The 20,114-nt window shown below is 43.1% G+C and overlaps 1 protein-coding gene across 5 annotated transcripts in view; it reads left to right on the top strand.

The window, feature by feature from the left end:
• The first annotated feature begins 2,337 nt into the window (after window positions 1-2,337).
• Window positions 2,338-20,114, top strand: part of LOC148038648 (RNA-binding (RRM/RBD/RNP motifs) family protein) — an 81,553-nt gene continuing 63,776 nt past the window's right edge. Inside the window, exons 1-3 of one of the 5 annotated variants that reach the window (XM_087674020.1) lie at window positions 2,587-2,710; window positions 2,818-3,025; window positions 3,269-3,319. Coding sequence is in view for 1 of the 5 variants with exons in the window: in XM_087674017.1 (XP_087530143.1) it covers window positions 2,670-2,710 (41 nt within the window). In the remaining 4 variants the exon portion in view is untranslated. Of the gene's footprint in view, window positions 2,488-2,586; window positions 2,711-2,817; window positions 3,026-3,265; window positions 3,320-20,114 lie in introns of those variants that run through there. The other 4 variants (XM_087674019.1, XM_087674017.1, XM_087674018.1 and 1 more) reach the window with 4 other exon arrangements.

Below are 20,114 nucleotides of genomic sequence, written 5' to 3'. Positions count from 1 at the left end.
AATAGGGAAAATAGGCAATGGAAACCTAAGATGAACCTACAAAAGAAATAAACACCAGAGAGTATTACATGTGTAGAACAATGAATGGAGACGACATAGAAACAAAGACACTGATAAATAGAAAATACAACATACATCAAGGCAAATTGGAAGAAGGTGAAGCAACACACAGGGTGTATTTTCCAAGAGAGATGCACAAATTAGAAGTAGAAGCAAAGCAACACCAACACATGGTGCCAAATCCCATAGTGATAGCCACAAACAAACCCCACTGTGGGAGGAAACAGGAAACGAGGCAAATATGTCCATAGATACCAAGTGCAAACTCAACTTTTCCTCCACACATGGCTCATCCTTCTTTTTTGGGGGAGATGTAGTGTCTATTTGGCTTAGTAGATGCATGGAAATAGAGCTTATTCATCAACCAACAACATCTCAAGTGGGACATGTGTTGACATTCAGCACATGTCCAATCAGTTGTAGCAACCAAACAGCCTTGATGTAACACGAGATGTATGAATGGCAGAGAATGAATAGAAATGGGGTGCTACCATTTTGCCGGAAAACTTCTCTCTATTAATTTCTGTGCATCACAATATATTTCTACATTATCTAAAATTGGCTACTGTATTGGACAACAAACTCTCCCTAGGAGTAGAGAAGGTTTGAAATATTCCTAGTAGGACATCCAAATTGTTCTTTTTAGCAACCAATAAATTTGTGTTATCATTTGCAAAAAACTGGGAGCCAAGTTACTTTCCAGTAGGGAGACCACTCTAGTGATGGGGGCAACTGAGATATCTAAATACCGGGGTTTATGCTTGTGGTTTTAAGATAATTGCCGAGGGGCAAGTATTTAGATATCTCGGATGCTCACTAGGGTTGGGTGTAACATGCCACCAAAAGGTTGACTAGTTCATGACCAAGGTCAAAGGCAAGTGGGGACTATAGGTGGTTCCTTTCCACACAAGATGGTTATCTTGGATTCCATGATGGTCTCTTCGATTGTATTTATTGCTAGTATTTTGGCATTCACCACTGGAGCATGGAAGGAAGTGGAAAGGATCTTCCTTTATGTGGAAATCTGGTGATCGACATGCATGGTGTGCCATATTGTGGGAAGTCGTAACAATGGATAAGCTAGAAGGGGGCATGGCCACCCCCACCCTTAAGGAGAAGGCCCTAAAAGACTCATGTTGAGTCTAGGCAAGAGATTTTAGGAAGATCATCCATGGATAGTGATGATTAGACATTGGATGGAACATTGCAGACTTCCTGAGGGCCTTTGGGATGGAATTTGATGGCAGGATGTGCTTATGGCATAGCATGTCGATATCAAAATCCCACAGTTTGAGATACTTGGGTGTCTAGTTGGGGCATGGACGACCTCCCTAAATGACACGAAATGGGTTGGCAATAAGGAGGGGAAGGGAGTTGATTCCTTAGGGCAAGTCATATGGACTTTTCAGGGAGCATATGAAGAGAATTCTTATTTGTAGACGACTTAAGATCTCAAAAGGCCTCTTCAATAAGGGAATTAGAAGGTAGATGGACGTATGGGGTAACAGACAACTATGTTTCCTATCCTTGGAAGAAGTCACTCATAGATGGTAGATGTATGACTGTGAAGCTGATTGGATGAAAGAAGTGTTTGAAATAAAGAGGCATGGCTAACCCATAGCCCCCTTCCTGAGAACCTACCGTCCTTTCAAGTCAATGGCCTTGAAGGAAGGGGAGTACCTATGCGACGCTACTAAGAGGAAGGATTCTAAGTGCTATGAAGGTAGACACACACTTAGGCGTGCCAAATATTGGAAGAAGCATTACCCAAAGGTCAAACTTAGAACATGGGAGAAGAGGGTCTAGAGACGCCTCCAAGAGATCAAACTTTTATCTCTAGAGGACCTTGCTAAATGAGTTTTCAACTAGGCAAAGATTGGCAAAGGCAAGAAACATTTCCACCATGTCCCCTTATGCAATAGGGAGGAAGAGACATTGGTGTACTTGTTTTGGAATTGTATTGAGACTAGGCCTCTTTGGAGGGAGTTGGCAACTTGGGTGGATAGGGCGGGTTTCCACGAGGTTCTCTCTTTGCAACAGTTAGTTTTGTTTGGAGCCTAGGGTAAACTGAATGAGGCATCTTTGGCAATGTGGGATGTGATCCGTGTAGCTGGCATCTACTCTATGTGGAAATTCAAGAATAATTGGATATTCTAGGGACTTAAAAAGATTTTATGGGCTAGATGTGGCCAAATGTAAACAAGAAATTTTGGGAGACTTGAGAGGGCTTGGGAAAAAGAATAAAACGTTAAAGGCCTTGTTCGAGGCTAAGAAGGCCAATAGCTAGACTATGACTCGTCTCTACCATCAGGTCGATTGCTGCAAATATTTTCATTCTTAATTCAAACGCACTTAAAAAAAAAAACCCCTCTCCTGAGTCCATTGCCGGACAAAGAAGGCTGTGTGGGTGTGCAGGATATATGGATGGTAAGATCATATCGCTAATGGTGAAGCCTGGTTTATGATTTGATGCAAATCCGTCCACCTCCAACACCGCTCAGTTTACGTCGTCCTAAATGTTTTCAGTATCCGCTTTGGTCCAAAGGTTGATCACAACACACAGTAGCGCCAATAACAGTTGAAAAGTGGCCTTCCTTTCAAGCTTGAAGATGACAAATGTGCCTGTTTACACGGTTTGTGACGAGTCCAGGTGAGTTTTCTGTTGATGGCGATGATGACGATTGGCCTCCTGGTGAAAACTGGCTCATGATTTTGATGCAAACTTGCAAATGATCAACATTGGCCTGGATTTTTCAGCCTGTTAGAAGTTGGCAGTATTCTTTCTGTCTGCAAACGGTGAGGGATCAGACTGTAGTCATGCCTGTTGGAGAGTGGAAAGGGCGATCGCAGTATATAATGAGACCTCTTTCCTTCTCTGAACAAGAACTTCTGTAATTGATTGGACCGAAAAGGAGTGAAGTCAAGGGATCAAGCTTACTTTCGTACTTAGTGGAATTTACTTAAGGTTTGAAGGATCAACCTTAACACCGTGCTTAGAGGAATTAGGTTGCATGGCTGTAAACTCGTGGAAATGAATATGACTTATTATGAAATAATGATGACAATCTTATGTAGCCCTGCGCTTGGCCTCTAGTTTGTGTCTTCTTCTTTGAATGGCTGTGTCTCCAGCCTCTCTGCGCCTGTCATCAATGTCCTTTTGTTGCTGCCATAAAACAATAATTAAGAGTTCGTTGCTTGTCTACAGCAGTTGAAGTAACCGAACCTTCCTTTCATACTTGGCTTGAAGCTTGTTGCAAAGGTAAAGTTCTGCATGGTACAAGGCTATCTCTGTCTGTAATTTTTGGAACCTTGCTGTCCTTGGTTGGTGCTTGCATCACTCGTAGATGAAATACCTACATCCTTTAAGGATACACTAGTGAAAGAAACAACCTGCTTTAGGTTTTCTCAACCAGCGAAAGAGACAACATGCCTATAGGCTCTACAGAAAATGCACTAGGGAAAGAAACAACTTGCTTTTAGGTTTTCTAAACCAGCTGATGTCATCATCACTACTTTCCTAAGATCAGCCTTCCTTAAGGTCTCATGCGTCTGGTTTAATTTGACAGAATAAATGTGGTTTATCTTGAATAAAGCAGCTTGACATAGAAATTCTGCCTTGTGGTGGATGAGACCGCTCAAAGACTAAGACTCAGCCTGTGAACAAACTGAAAAAAAAATGCATATATAATGTGCGCGACCAAATTGAGAGTACACGCAGGCAATTACTCCACTTTGCGCTTTCTGACTGATGTTGTAATGTTTAAAATAATTGTGCAGTTTTAAGCTATTCACACGTACATTTACATTTCTGACTGCTAAACTGCCGATGATTAGGACCCCTACAAGTTTTGAAAAAGTCAGTTTTGATATTAGCCCATGCTGCCAGCCTGAGGGTAACCTAATCCTCTTTAAGCAATTATAGGTGCCCTATCCAATGTCAAAAGGCCATGTGAATATAAATTGATAACACCTTAGCTTTTTACATGGCCAAGCAATTTGGATAAAGTGGTTCAACGATTTCTCTGACATTCATGTGTAAAGTTTGGGGATTTTTGTCCAAATCGCTTGATTCAACCTCAATTTTGACAAACTTCAGCTTGCTGCCCCAACATTTTTGCATGTAAATGCTTGAACAACACCTACATCGACACTTACATCGGTTGTAACCTCTTTCCTACCTCATTCTACTCAATGTGTGCAAATATGGCACATAATAAGAACACGTTGTTTAGGATGCTTTTTGCTGATGACAAGTTGGATGGTACCCACTATTCCACTTGGTTGTACATGATGAAGCATGTATTGGTCACAAAAGGATTTTGGGAAATTATTATGGGTTCAAAGGTACAGCCACCAGGCCCTAACATACTTATAGGTACTTATGCTTCTACTTCAGGTGGTTCTACTGCCACTTCCAACTCTTTAGGAGTTACCACTGTTGCTCCTCCTATTGCCAATTAGGTATGTTGGGATTTGTGTGATGCTCAAGCACTCTCTTTGATTGTTGTTTTGATCAAGAGACTCATGATTATGCACACCCACTCATGTCGGATTGTGACAAGTGCTTGGGATGATCTTGCATCTCTTTATTAGATTAGGAATAAGGTACGTGCTGCCTATTTGAGGAGGCGATTAGATTTTGAGAAGACATATGAAAGGGACAGCATGGATGTCTATCTTACATGGATTACAGATTGGCATGAGTAGTTAGTGAACATTGACGAGGGGATATCTGAGAGCTATCTTGTCTCTATTGTGCTCGACGAACTTTCACATTCCTATTAGATGTGTGCTACCACCTTGTGATTGGTTTCTTAGGGCAATGGGCATCAATACTCTTTTGATGGGTTGACTATACTTCTATTGCAGAAGCAGTAGAGTCATCTCAACTACTTAGTTACTACCTCAAATGATCAAGCCTTTGTATTCTCTCATCATAGAGGCAAAGGAAGTCATTATGTTCTTCATTTGGCCTTTAGAAAGGCAAGGATAACTCATCATTCTCTTCTTTGCACAAAGAAGAGGATAAGCAGAAAAAGAAGAGAGAGAACTATTACCGCAAGCCACGTCATGAGATCTTTGAGTGTCACAAGTGCAAGGTTATGGAGGAGAAAAAGAAACAAGCCTCATTAGCTGTTATGACTACCACATCTAGGGCTCCTAGTGGTGCGAAGGATGAGGCTGCTCATCTTGTAGAAACTTTTAGTTCATATGTTTTTGTAGTGTTTTGTTCTTACAACCCCACGATACATGATGTAGGCCTTTTAACAGAGGACAGTGAGCAGCATTGGTATTTTGATAGTGGTTCTAGTAAGCACATTACCTCATGTAGACATCTTTTTATTTCTTTGGTTAATGCTACATAGGGGGGCATTGTTGCATGTGCCAACATGCTACTTATGTAGTCAACAGTATTGGAAAAAACCTTATCATTGTAGTAAATGGGGACATTGTCACCTTAAAAGATGTTTTGTATGTACTCGGCATTCAAAAGAACCTATTATTAGTGTTAGTCATTGCTTCTATGGCTTTGAAGCTTACTTTGTTGAGCCACAATGTGTGGTTCAACCTTAAGGACAAACATGACGATCATGTGATTGTCATCAGTGATACTTTATACCATGGCTTGTACAAACTTGATGTTTATGATAGACAACCATGTTTGGATGCTATGGTTGTGGATGCTTCTGCCTTATTTGCTGTTGAGTTATGGCATGCTCAGTTTGGACACTTGAATTTCAATAGTTTGTCACATTTGTATAGAGATGATATGGTATATGATTTGCTCAAAATGTGCGTCTCATAAGCACATATGTGTTGAGAAACCCTTCACCCTTCACCCTTCACCCGTAGTTTGCGTTTTTGCGTTTTTGCATTTTGCGTTTAGGGTTTGTAGCCCCAAAAAGGGATGCCATCCTAGACTGACTATGCCTATATATAGGCCACTCTCTCATTCATTCCTCACGGTTGATTCATTCAGTCCATCACCTCTTCTCTCCAGCCTCTCCACTACCCTTACACCCCTTCAGGAGGACATTGCGGTTCGTGGTTCGTGGCTGTCTTCACCATCTTCCTTGTGCTACGGCACCCTTGTTCCCTTGTATCACATTTACTCCATGATTCGAAACTTCATCATTTCATTCATCAGAGTTTCTTCTCTCGTCTCTTCTCTTCTCCATGTTTGCCGAGTTTCCTTTGTGTTCCTCCCCGCCAACCCTACTGTCTCGTTGGTACGTCATCTTTTGACATGGTATCAGAGCTGGATCTGCTCAAACAGTGGCAAAGATCCTCCACTCTAGTGAAGGCAAAGACTGGTGGCGGGTTCGGCATCCACTTCTCTTCTTCTTCTGTTGCATCAAAATCTCGTTTCTGCAGGTTTCACGTGTTTTCAGCTTGCTGCCCACACCCCTTTCGTAGAGGACATTGCCGTCTCAAGCTGGCCATTGCTGTCTACAACAGTCTGGCGCCTATTTCCAGCCTATCACACACTGTTCGGAGCTAATTTCAGCATATTGATTGCTGTTGCTGTCTTGCCTGCGTTTTTAGTTTTTCTCTCACTTCCTGCTTGTGTTTTTGGTCTCTCTCTCACCTGCTGCTTGCGGTTTTTAGTCTTTCTTGCTCCTGCAGGTTGTCCTGCCTGCGTTTTTAGTCTTTCTCTCTCCTGTAGGTTGTTCTGCCTATGTTTTCAATATTTCTCTCCTGGAGGCTGTCCTGTTTGCGTTTTTAGTCTTTCTCTTGTTGCTTGCGTTTTTAGTATTTCTCTCTCCTGCAGGCTGCCCTGCCTACGTTTTGTCTCTCTCCTCACCTGCGTTTTTCTACTAGTTGCAACCTCTTACTACTAGTCGCATCCTCCCACTAGCAGCTCACTTTCAGTCCTTCCACTGGTCTCCTACCCCTTGAGGCAGACATTGTGGTTTGTGGTTCATAGTGGTTGACCTCTTCTTTCTTTAGCAAGGCACATTGGTATTCGTGGCTTCTTCAATAGATGACTAGACTACTAGGTGCTTCTACTGTGGCATCATTGTACACACCACTGATGCTTGCTGATTTCGACCTTTGCTCCCCATCCCCTTCGGAGTATATGCGTCTTCCACCAGGCACTCCTTGTGTCACCTCTCCTTTTTGGGCCACAGAGATCGTTCTGCATCAACTATCAGAGTACTATGCTCAAGGCAATAAGACGCATCTGATGCGCACTAAGTCCTTTCGAGCACATGTGGGAGCTCTAGGGCACCCTAGATACCTTCTTCGGCACGATCGGCGGCACTTCCTTTGCCATCAGACATTTCGGAGTCTATGATCCATGAGTTTTTGGATTCCCTATCTACTTCAGAGGGGGATTTAGAGAGGGATGTTATTTCTTTGCCCTCAGAGGGGGCATCTACTTCTTCGACTTCAACGGGGGCCCCTCCACCTCCCACCTCAGAGGGAAACCTACTCCACATGAAGTTCTTCCCCCATCCTCTACTTTCTTAGGGTGGCTATCTTTGACTAGTCATCTCTTCTATTGATATCCAGGATCTTCAGGTACCACCTAGATCGGGACCTCGGAGGTTCAGCCGTGACTTGGTGACGAGGCCTTCGTATTCCTTCCTGCATGGATGCACAGAGCTGGTGGCTTCTCTCCCGAGGTTGAGTTTTGGGTTCTCCAGTTCACTTTGTCTACTGGTCTTTACTGCAGGTTCCCTTTGCGGTGGAAATCTTGGATCTTAGGGATCCTCTACATCTTTTCCCTTCTCTACATCTTCTTGCCTTGGTCACTTGGTCAGCATGGAGCCACCTCCCGAGATCGAGTACGGCATATCCTTATGGTTCTCGGCACCACACAAAGCTCAATATTTCTCCTATGCATTGCATGTTTTTATCATCTTTGTACTAGGATGCTTGGGCAAGTGAACAATTTTTCCAGGAGGGACACTGTCCAAGTGGCACATGCTGCATGAGCATTCTTCAGCATGTAGCATTGCATCTCCACCTCACTCTTCTCATTTCCCTTTTTGGGCCTGAGAGGGGGTGTTGAGAAACCCTTCACCCTTCACCCGTAGTTTGCGTTTTTGCGTTTTGCGTTTTGGGTTTGCAGCCCCAAAAAGGGGTGCCATCCTAGATTGACTATGCCTATATATAGGCCACTCTCTCATTCATTTCTCACGGTTGATTCATTCAATCCGTCACCTCTTCTCTCTAGCCTCTCCACTACCCTCACACCCCTTCAGGAGGATATTGTGGTTCGTAGTTTGTGGTTCGTGGCTGTCTTCATCATCTTCCTTGTGCTACGGCACTCTTGTTCCCTTGTATCACATTCACTCCATGATTCAGAACTTCATCATTCCATTCATCAGAGTTTCTTCTCTCTTCTCTTCTCTTCTCCATGTTTGCTGAGTTCACTCCGTGTTCCTTCCCGCAAATCCTACTGTCTCGCTGGTACGTCATCTTTTGACAATATGTTGGGGGGGGGGGGAGTGTTTGCTTGGCAAACTGCATAAATTCAGCTTTCCCAAGGATGGGAGTGTGGGTGCCACAAGGAAAAAGTAGCAGTGCATAGTGATGTATGTGGTCCTACGCTTACTTCCTCTCTTAGTGGATGCATCTACTTTGTTAACTTTCACAACAACTATAAATTGACTACTCTCCACATTGACAAAGAAGTGGAGTATATGTCAAAGGAATTTATAGCATTTCTTTCTTCTAAGGGCATTATTCATCATTGCAGTACACCTAATACATGGCAATAGAATGGTCTTGCCAAGGGCAAGAATAGATATCTTATGGAGATGGCTAGATGTATGCTTAAAGGAAAGTTTTTGCTAGATAAGTTTCGGTTGCATGTGTTCATACAGCTTGCTATGTGTTGAATCGCTCATCTACTCCGGTATTAAAGACTATCACACCTTATGAGGCATGGAATGGTAGAAAGCCAGTGGTTGCACACATGTACTTTTGGATGCCTTGCCTACACAGGTTCCATCTCAAAAGAGACAAATTGTAGATAGAACAATTAAATGCATTCTTATTGGATACAATATTGAGAGCAAAGACTCAAGGCGACTTGAATCCCAAACACACCCATTGGATATTCCTATCAAGGAGTTCACATGTATAAAAAAGACCCATTGCCATGCAAGCCTTTGTCATAGTTTTGATCACAATGGATATTACAAATGTTTTGAGACACTACACTCTTCTCAAGTTAGGCCATCCTCATAGTTGCTAAGCCTAGTTTCCCACTTGTCATCTCTAGCTTGGGCTGAACCACTCTTTGGATTTGAGCCCCCACAAAAGAGAGAGAGAGGACCACCATATGCATTAGTTTAGAGCTAGCATATGAATTGTCATTCATAGCCAGTGTATATGAGTGAGTATCTAGGCATCATACATCATGGTTGGAATGAGCTTGACATTAAGATTGCTTTCTTACATGGTGAGTTGAATGAGGAAGTCTATGTTAACGAGATACCAGGGTTTGTACAGGATGGTATGGAAAAGAAAGTCTGCCTTGTGTGCACGGGCATGGTACAAGAAGATTCATTCTTACTTGATGGGCCTAGGCTTTTAGAATAGCCTGACTAAGAGCACCCTTTACTTTAGACAAGAGGGCCATGATCTCCTCATTTTGATCTTGTACGTTGATGATATGCTCTTGATTGGGGGTGATGATGATATGCTCTTGATTGGGGGTGATGAGTAGAAAATTTCAGCGTCTAAGGCTGATTTACTGCAAACATTTACCATGATAGATCTTGGCCACTTAGACTACTATCTTGGTATCCAGTTTGATATTGTTGAGGGGGGTTGTTTTTTTTGAGGTAGTCCGAGTATATTGGACAGTTACTGTAGCATTTTCAATTTTGAGGTACTCTTGTTGAGTTAGGGTTCCGTTTCTCTCTTGAGGATGCTGATGATTCTTTTGATACTTCTCTTTATTAGTAGGCAGCTGTATGTTTGATCTATTTGTGCAACTTGAACATTCAATATGCTATATCCTAGTTGAGCAGATTTATGTGTAATCGAAGCTCATGACATTGGCGAGCAATTAAGCTTGTCTTGCAATATTGCAAAACCTCTAGAGTCTACTTCCTTGCATGCTTTAAGAGATAGTGATTGGGCAAGATGTTTTGACATAAGAGTGTCTACTAGTAGACATTGTTTCGTACTTGGTGATGCTTGCATCTATTGGCTTAGCAAGAAGCAATCTAGAGTGGCCACTTTGAGTTGTGAAGCTGAATACAAGGCAGCTTTTATAGCTACAGTTGAGTGTGTTTGGTTCAGATGCCTTTTATTGGATGTGCATATTGTGCTTTCGTGACTACATGTATCTACACCGACAATTAGAGTGCATTGGTAGTTGTACGAAATCGAGTATTTCATGCAAGAACAAAGCACATCGAGGTGCATTATCACTATGTCAGAGAGAGACTCCATGTAGGGGAGATTGATTTGGTCTATGTGTCTACATAGGACAACATAGCATACATACTCACCAAGGCTCTATCTAGAGAAAAGTTTAAAGCTTGTTGCAAAGCTTTTGGCTTACTTTTGTGTAGGGATTGATCAGTGACATCCTTGTTTTATTCAGGTCATTCACTCTAAGGGGATTTGTCATACTAGCCACGGGCATGTTTTAACCTGCGTGCGAGGGTTTTTTTTCCATGTAAACATATTTACAGTGTGTAGGTCTCTATAACCTTAGGGTTGTACCTTGTGCATTCATTCTTGTGATTCATGTTCAGTGAAAGTGCTCTTGCATACTTCTTCGTATGTCTATTCTCTTTCTCTCTCTCTACTCCACTTCTTGTCTATTAAGCTACCCATTCTATCCAACAAAAATCAGATCCCCAACCAAGGCATAAAGTACTGAACGATCATGGACAATCTGATCAGAAGGTGCTTGCTTTGAGCCAAGAAGATCTAGAAAATATTGTCTATGCATGTGAACAATGGATTGGGGGTGTGTAACCATCTATTCATCAACATTTTGTAGTCTCACCTAGTTCTCCCGAGTAGAGGATGCATGCAAACCATACAAGGATTTGTGGGTGTTAGTAGTCTAGTCAACTCATGAGTGAGTCTAGGCATGAGTTTTAGTGGACAGGCATTCTAGATCTTTTAGGTATTTTTTCATATGCCATTTTGATGGTGATTTATTGCTGGTTGGCTTGATGCATTTATTGCATTGTTTTTGGCCTATATATTCAAGCCCCCTCCTTTGCAATCTATTATTCATCATCTGCAAATTCTAGTGTAGGCCCTATTGGAGAGAGGGAGCTGGTGCTAGTGCCCATGCAGCCAATGACTCATTGTTGTATGCGATTGTTTCGTGTTTGGTACATGGATTCCATTTCTCAAGCACTTCTTTGAGTTCTCCCTTTGCAATGTTCCTCTATTTTTTTGTTTTCTTCTGTTTTCTCTTTTCTCTCATATTGTGCAATCTATTCTCTGTTTGCTGCAATTGGGCGATCAGTTTTTGGGACTTTTTAGCCTTCAAATCCTTGCATTTTGCTATTGCGATCACTTTCTAGGTTGTGTCAATTGCATTTAATGTTGTTGCTACTGGCGTTTTGATTTTCAGCCTCTGTGTTTTCTGATTTTCTGCATTATTCTAATGTTGGCGACTACATTTAATGCCTCTTTGACTGTGTTTTGACCTGCAACATTTGCGTTTATAGCACCTGTCATGAGGACATGTATTTTTGAAACCTCACTTAACATATAGATTAATTTTTAATCACATGGTTAAGTAAATGTTGCATATGTGAGGTGTAACTGGGGTTAGAGTAAATCTACGAGCCTGGGACCCGAAGAAATCATGAGATGCCAAGGCAAAATTTGCTTTAAGTTATGCCGCACAGGTACTTGGTGGTATCTGGTGTCAGTTGTTGGCTTGGCCTAGGTCATTTATTTAGCCATAAGTGCTAGTTGGTGACACTAGGGAAGTGGTGTTTAATGGCACCTAACACCAATCTGATGGTCAAAGATGGCACAGAGACACTCGGGAATGGAAGTTGCCTAGCAAATTTAATTATTGACTAGTCGGATTATTTTTCAAGGCACCGAAATAATTATTAGATTAATTTTTAGTGTTTAAAGACTGAAAATTAATATTTAATTATGGCTAATGTTGGAGAAACCATTTGGGAAGGCTGCCACTTCTCAAAAATGCCTATGCAAGATTGAAAAACTTCTTTAGAGGTTGGAGAGAGACATTTTTAGTGTACTTACCCTGCAAGAGAGAGGGAGGAGACGCTGCTGGTCTGATTTGCAGCCATTGGAGGATCTTCTGAGGCAGCTAGGGGCAGGAGAAGACCAATCAACAGCAGGTGACAGCATCTACAAGTTGTTGAGATAGGGCAACATCGGTAAATGACAGATTTTCTTCAGTTCTTTGCATCTACAAGCTGTTGTGGCAAGGTAGCAGCTGCATTTGATTGATTTTTAGTCATTCTTCGTGACAAAACTTTGAATTTTCTCTCTCTACAGCTTTCTCTCTCATCTCCCAGCCATTTCACAGCCTTGCTATGAAGATCTCAGCATTTGGACCCTTGGAGGCTGAGAAATTGCAAATTTCTATGTTGTAAACTCTAATTTACAGCAGAAATTAGAGTTTAGTAGCAACCTTGGGAAGTGTGCCGGGAATTGGAAGCTCTAAGACTTGGATTCAAGAGGGTTGAAGGTGAATTTCAACTAAATTCAAGTGGAGGACTAGCCAACCATTGATTTTGGGGCATTTCCTTCGTCTATGAAGTGGGTGAAGGCCAATTAAGTGCCTGAATCAAGGGGCAAAATAGATTGAAGGCTTGCTGGTCACTTTGGACAGCAAGGGGAGTTTGAATTGTGAAGGGGATCGGGAGAATCCCATTGTAAATCAACTTCTTCTTCAATAAAGCTAAAGAAATACCGAAAGGGGTGCCAATTTTGGGGCCAATCGGGTGTGCATTGTGCAAGATCAGTAGGTAAATTTGTATTTTCAGATTTGCATTGATTGTTTGCTGCTGTAATTAAGTTGTAATCAGGGATTTACCACCCATCCACGGAAGGAAGGCTGATTACATGGTTCCGTTGCCGAGAGACCATTCAATCCCTTGATTAGGTGGGCCCAAAGCACTTGATTGCAAGCCAAAGCTTTGTGCTAGTGCTGATTTTTACTCTCAGCTGAGAAATTACAGCAATATGTCTCCAGTGAGATGGATTCAAGCAATGATGATGCCTCTTAGTATGAACGTTCACACGGGAATGAAGGAAATGCAATGGCTAAGGCTCAGTAGACCATGGACAGCAAGCTGAAAATGTTGCTGTTGGGCAAGATACACGGCCTTCAGCGCATAAGGAGGTTGCTGACTAGCAAAGTGAAGAGGAATTTGATGACCAGTTCAAGAATCGGATGAGGACAGCAACAAATCTCTTTACTGAATTGGCAAAGGATCCTCAATTTACCCGATTTTTGAATGCTCCAAAGAAGGACAACAAAGGCTAGAAGAAGAAGATGTCCTCTACACCTTCGGGACAGCAAGATGCACCGAAGATAATGCCAAACCCTTCATTTGAAGCTCCCAAAGATGTTAATGAAATAAAACAGTTGGTACCTACGGGGCAAGGAATGCAAATGCAAGGCCATCACGGGGTAGCCAAGATATTTTGGTGGAAGCACGATTTTTCATGCTATGGTTGGACAAGGACCGCATACGAGAATGTTTGGCACGAATCCCTATGGTATGCAACAACCAATGCATGATGTGCAAGGCTCAATGTATTCGTGTATGGCTGGAAATATGCAAAACCCTATGTATGGCAGCATTGGCTTGGTGCTTGGGGCACAAAGTAACATGTTTGGTACTGCATCTGCACCCTTGAATGCTTATGGGACTCAAGGAATGAATGTTGGTCATGCAAATGCTCCGTTTGGCATTGGTTTTGATGTAAATTCAGCAAATGCACCCTTTTTACAGCAGCCAGTGTATGACAACTTGACACCCAAAGGGGCAGCAAAAGACTCTGATGAGGGTGGAAAAAGAGTAAAGTTTGAGTCCTTCAGTGGTGTATAAGAGGTTGAAAGCTTTGACTTTCATTCAGCAGTTGGATGCAGCCTATTCAGGGGGGAACTTCACAAAGTGCTCAAAGATTCGAAAGGCAGCCACCTTCTTGAAAGGGAATGCATTACAGTGGTGGTCCACTCTTTTGATGCAAGGTAGAGCACCGTCAACGTGGGTACAATTCAAACAAATGTTTGCATCGAATTGGTTGACAAGTAGCTTTGAGGTGGACATCATGACAGCTTGGAATAAGCTGGATGCTAAGGAATGTAAGAATTTGGAGCAATATAATAAGAAGTTTTGGGATGCATTGTTGCCTATTACTTCTTATTGCCCTGTACCCGTTCATGAGCAAGTGAAAAAATATGTTTGTGGGCTGCCCAAAGGAATCAAGGATTTTCGCATTAAATCCATCGTGTCTAGCATGTCTCAACTTATAGAGACTATTGCTACAGTCGATGCTTTGCTATGTGGGAAGGATTTGGGCTTCTTAGAGAGTGGGGAGAAACCGAATAAAAAGTTGTTTAAGCCTGAGAAAAGGGGCAGGTTTGAAAATCAGCCTGAATTGATGCTAAAACAACAAAGAAAGGGCTCGAAAACATTGGCACAATGTTTGGGAATTGATGGTTGCAAATAAATGTTTTATTTGTGAACATGAGGATTATATTGCAAGGGACTATCCCAATAGGTAGCAAGCTGGAAAATCGGAAAATCAGGGAGATTCTAGAGGAAAGAAGCCCAAAACATCAGTGGGATTGGTGCCGATGTTGTTAGTGATCAGCCCAATGATGATGCTACTGAGTTGTGCAGAGCATGGGGAAAAATTAGGGATCAGCATGCATTGATTTTCTTTGATAATGGTGTACGAGCCAATTTCATCTTTGTTGACATGGCTGCCCGTCTAAGCATTAGAGAGGATGAGATGGGACCCATGGGGGAAGTTGGAATGGCATGTAAAGGCCATGCAGAGCCCGTCACACTGCTCATTGGAAAGCTTCGATTGCATATACAAGGATATGTGGACAACGAAGAGTTCTTCATTGCTCCACTTGAAGGTTGTGATGTATTGCTTGGTATGCCATGGTGTCATTGTATGCATGTAGTGATTGATTCTCGTGCAAAAAAGATCACTATTTAGCATAAGGGAAAGGTACTCACACTTGATGTAAAGTTGAAAGGTGAAGCTGTCCCTGTTGTATCTATAGCTGCCATTTCCAAAGTAATGAAAAATCATATTTTAGTATACTTGGTTTTTACTAAGGATAAAGATGATAGTGAGAATGTTGGGAACATGTCTAAGTTAGAGAAGGATCGTAGTGCGCATGTCATTTCTGAAAATGTATGTTGATTGCTTCTCTCAGTCACTTCCGGGGCAGCTACCATCTAAAAGACCAGAAGATCATGGCATAAATCTTATCCCTGGAAGTTGCCCACTTAATAAGCCACCCTACAGAGTTAGTGCAGCCCAACAGGAGGAGATTCTGAGTCAGGTAAATGAGCTGCTAGAAAAAGGGTTGATTCAGCCGAGCTCATCTCTTTTTTGTTCTCCAATGCTTTTGGTAGAAAAAAAGGATGGTTCATGGCGTATATGCATTGATTATTGTGCTTTGAACAAGATCACAATAAAGAATCGCTTTTCGATTCCTCGGATTGATGATATTATGGATAGATTGCAAGGGGCAGCCATATTTAGCCGTATAGATTTGAAAAGTGGGTATCATTTGATACGCATTAGACCAGAAGATGTATCTAAGACAACTTTTAGGACATCTTTTGGATTGTATGAGTTTTTTGTTATGCCTTTTGGATTTACGAATGCTCTTACCACTTTTAATCGGATGATGGATCGTATCTTTAGGCCACATAGAGGATATGATTGTCTATTTAAAGAATGAGGCAGAGCACAAAATACACTTGGACATTGTGTTCAATGAACTGCGTGACCATAGACTGGTTATCAATGATAAGAAAAGTGAATTCATTTTGCTTGGGCATATTGTATTGGCTGATGGTATTTGCATGGACCTTGCAAAGGTTGAAGCAATACGATCATGGCCACTTTGAGGAATTTCTATAAGATCCGCAGCTTCTTAGGTTTATATTCTTACTACAGGAAGTATGTATGCGGGTTTGTTGAAATTGCATCTCCATTTTATGCCTTGCAGAAGATGTTAGCAGAGTATTTGTCAGCTCATGTGTGAGTCTGAGCTTGATCTGGGCTGGGCATTTTTATTAGGTATTTTAGGTATTTTTCTGGTGTGGCATTTTATGCACCAGTCGGCCAACATTAAATGCTGTCCGACCAGCATTATTGCTCCCCACTTTTTCAGCCTATTTATACTCAGTGGCTCCTCCTCAGTCAGTCACTTCATCTTCACCATCTGCAGACTCTGTGGAGAGAGGAGCCAGTGCCAGTGCCCACACAGCCAGTGACTCACTGTTGTATGCGACTGTCTCGTGTTCAGATATATGGATTCCATTTCCCGTGCATACATCTGAGTTCTCATCTGTATCGTGTTCTTTTCTTTTCTCTTTTTGTCTTGTGTTTCAGCAGTTTATTTCAGCACATGTTTATGCTTCCACTGCTGCTCCACTTCTGACATGGTATCAGTTTTCAGGATTTGTGTTTCTGCTGTGTTTTCTTGCTGATTTCAGGACTGTTTTGTACCCCTGCTGATTAGACGATTGCTGTCGCAGCTAGGCGACCTGTTTTGGGGCTGTTTTCAGCCTGCGTTTTTTGCAGTTTTGCCATCGCCTGCTGCCTCCGCACCCTCTGCTGCCTACTCACCCTCTGCTGCCTGCGTTTTTCATCTGCAGCTGCTGGCGACAGTTTTCTACCTGTTTTTCTCCAGTTTACAGCTTGCGTTTTGCTGATTCAGCATCTCTCGTGGCTGGGTGACTGTTACTTCAGGCCGTTTTCTCTGTTTTTGGCAGTTTTTGACTGATTTTTTGACTTTCTGCAGCAGAGTTTGTCTTCTATTGATCAGCTTTTGGGTTATATTGCATGTGAACTCTCTTTTTCTGTAGTCTGTGCTTGTGTTTGGGTTTGTGTTTCCTCTCTAAATTCCATCTCTTCTCTACTTCTCTTCTTCTCCTCTCCATATGGCTCCTCCGTGCACTTCCCCTGATGATAAGTTACATGAGACATCCTTGAGATTACAGGGGCGGCTTCCGGCACATTATGGAGGTGAGGCTTATGTAGCTTCAGAGAGGGATGACGGGAAGAAGAAGTCGAAGGCCCAGTGTTACCACTGTGGCAAGAAGGGACATTTGCGGAAGGACTGCAAGAAGTTAGCGGCTTCCAGGAAGAAGGAGCAGAAGACGAAGCGGGATGCTGACTCTACCGATGAGTCCTCTCCTTCATCAGACTCCGACTCCGCTCCTCCGACCAAGGTGAAGTCCAAGGTGCGGAAGGGCTCCTCTTCTTCGGATCACGGGAAGGGCTTGGTGGCCCCTTCCTCGGCTGCTTTCTAGTGATGGTGATGAGGTCATCCCTCACGACTCTCTTGTGCCAGAGAGGGAGTGTGAGCGGGTGTTCAGATGGGGCAGCCGCACCTCATCTATATTTTTATACAGGTGCACAGGTTCCAGAGAGGGACGTCCCTGACGTATCGACTTCAGTCTGGCGGAATCAAATCCTGGAGCTGGGATTGACATCCAGGTTCATGATGAGCTGGTTATCTGACAGAGAGCGGGAGGCTTTCGTCTGGAGCTCACATGAGGGGACACTTTGGTGGTCTGGCCAAAGGCGGGAATTCATGGTCACCTATGTTCAGAGGCATTTTTGACAGGATGGTCTTGTATGCTCCTGCAAGACATTGGTGATGGACACAGAGACATGCTATGATCTTCTCTATTTTCAGGTGTTTGGTACGATCGACATCGACATTAGGTTCTCTCCGAGGCACCTTGGTGGTAGCTTGATCACCCACTGCTTGGGTATCCATGGTTCTACTGGGTGGTTCTATGTTGTATAGTTTTTGATCCCTATTCATTGTACTATTGTATTGTATCAGATCACTCATGATCTGAGAGAGGGTGTTAGCAGAGTATTTGTCAGCTCATGTGTGAGTCTGAGCTTGATCTGGGCTGGGCATTTTTATTAGGTATTTTAGGTATTTTTCTGGTGTGGCATTTTATGCCAGTGGAGCATTTTATGCACCAGTCGGCCAACATTAAATGCTGTCCGACCAGCATTATTGCTCCCCACTTTTTCAGCCTATTTATACTCAGTGGCTCCTCCTCAGTCAGTCACTTCATCTTCACCATCTGCAGACTCTGTGGAGAGAGGAGCTAGTGCCAGTGCCCACACAGCCAGTGACTCACTGTTGTATGCGACTGTCTCGTGTTCAGATATATGGATTCCATTTCCCGTGCATACATCTGAGTTCTCATCTGTATCGTGTTCTTTTCTTTTCTCTTTTTGTCTTGTGTTTCAGCAGTTTATTTCAGCACATGTTTATGCTTCCACTGCTGCTCCACTTCTGACATGGTATCAGTTTTCAGGATTTGTGTTTCTGCTGTGTTTTCTTGCTGATTTCAGGACTGTTTTGTACCCCTGCTGATTAGACGATTGCTGTCGCAGCTAGGCGACCTGTTTTGGGGCTGTTTTCAGCCTGCGTTTTTTGCAGTTTTGCCATCGCCTGCTGCCTCCGCACCCTCTGCTGCCTACTCACCCTCTGCTGCCTGCGTTTTTCATCTGCAGCTGCTGGCGACAGTTTTCTACCTGTTTTTCTCCAGTTTACAGCTTGCGTTTTGCTGATTCAGCATCTCTCGTGGCTGGGTGACTGTTACTTCAGGCCGTTTTCTCTGTTTTTGGCAGTTTTTGACTGATTTTTTGACTTTCTGCAGCAGAGTTTGTCTTCTATTGATCAGCTTTTGGGTTATATTGCATGTGAACTCTCTTTTTCTGTAGTCTGTGCTTGTGTTTGGGTTTGTGTTTCCTCTCTAAATTCCATCTCTTCTCTACTTCTCTTCTTCTCCTCTCCATATGGCTCCTCCGTGCACTTCCCCTGATGATAAGTTACATGAGACATCCTTGAGATTACAGGGGCGGCTTCCGGCACATTATGGAGGTGAGGCTTATGTAGCTTCAGAGAGGGATGACGGGAAGAAGAAGTCGAAGGCCCAGTGTTACCACTGTGGCAAGAAGGGACATTTGCGGAAGGACTGCAAGAAGTTAGCGGCTTCCAGGAAGAAGGAGCAGAAGACGAAGCGGGATGCTGACTCTACCGATGAGTCCTCTCCTTCATCAGACTCCGACTCCGCTCCTCCGACCAAGGTGAAGTCCAAGGTGCGGAAGGGCTCCTCTTCTTCGGATCACGGGAAGGGCTTGGTGGCCCCTTCCTCGGCTGCTTTCTAGTGATGGTGATGAGGTCATCCCTCACGACTCTCTTGTGCCAGAGAGGGAGTGTGAGCGGGTGTTCAGATGGGGCAGCCGCACCTCATCTATATTTTTATACAGGTGCACAGGTTCCAGAGAGGGACGTCCCTGACGTATCGACTTCAGTCTGGCGGAATCAAATCCTGGAGCTGGGATTGACATCCAGGTTCATGATGAGCTGGTTATCTGACAGAGAGCGGGAGGCTTTCGTCTGGAGCTCACATGAGGGGACACTTTGGTGGTCTGGCCAAAGGCGGGAATTCATGGTCACCTATGTTCAGAGGCATTTTTGACAGGATGGTCTTGTATGCTCCTGCAAGACATTGGTGATGGACACAGAGACATGCTATGATCTTCTCTATTTTCAGGTGTTTGGTACGATCGACATCGACATTAGGTTCTCTCCGAGGCACCTTGGTGGTAGCTTGATCACCCACTGCTTGGGTATCCATGGTTCTACTGGGTGGTTCTATGTTGTATAGTTTTTGATCCCTATTCATTGTACTATTGTATTGTATCAGATCACTCATGATCTGAGAGAGGGTGTTAGCAGAGTATTTGTCAGCTCATGTGTGAGTCTGAGCTTGATCTGGGCTGGGCATTTTTATTAGGTATTTTAGGTATTTTTCTGGTGTGGCATTTTATGC

Source organism: Lygodium microphyllum, chromosome 3, assembly GCF_053477565.2.
Source record: "Lygodium microphyllum isolate KBCC chromosome 3, Lygodium_microphyllum_v1.1.10, whole genome shotgun sequence".
NCBI lineage: Eukaryota > Viridiplantae > Streptophyta > Polypodiopsida > Schizaeales > Lygodiaceae > Lygodium > Lygodium microphyllum.
Note: the sequence above shows the minus strand (reverse complement) of the source record. Positions and strands in the feature narration are given on the sequence as shown.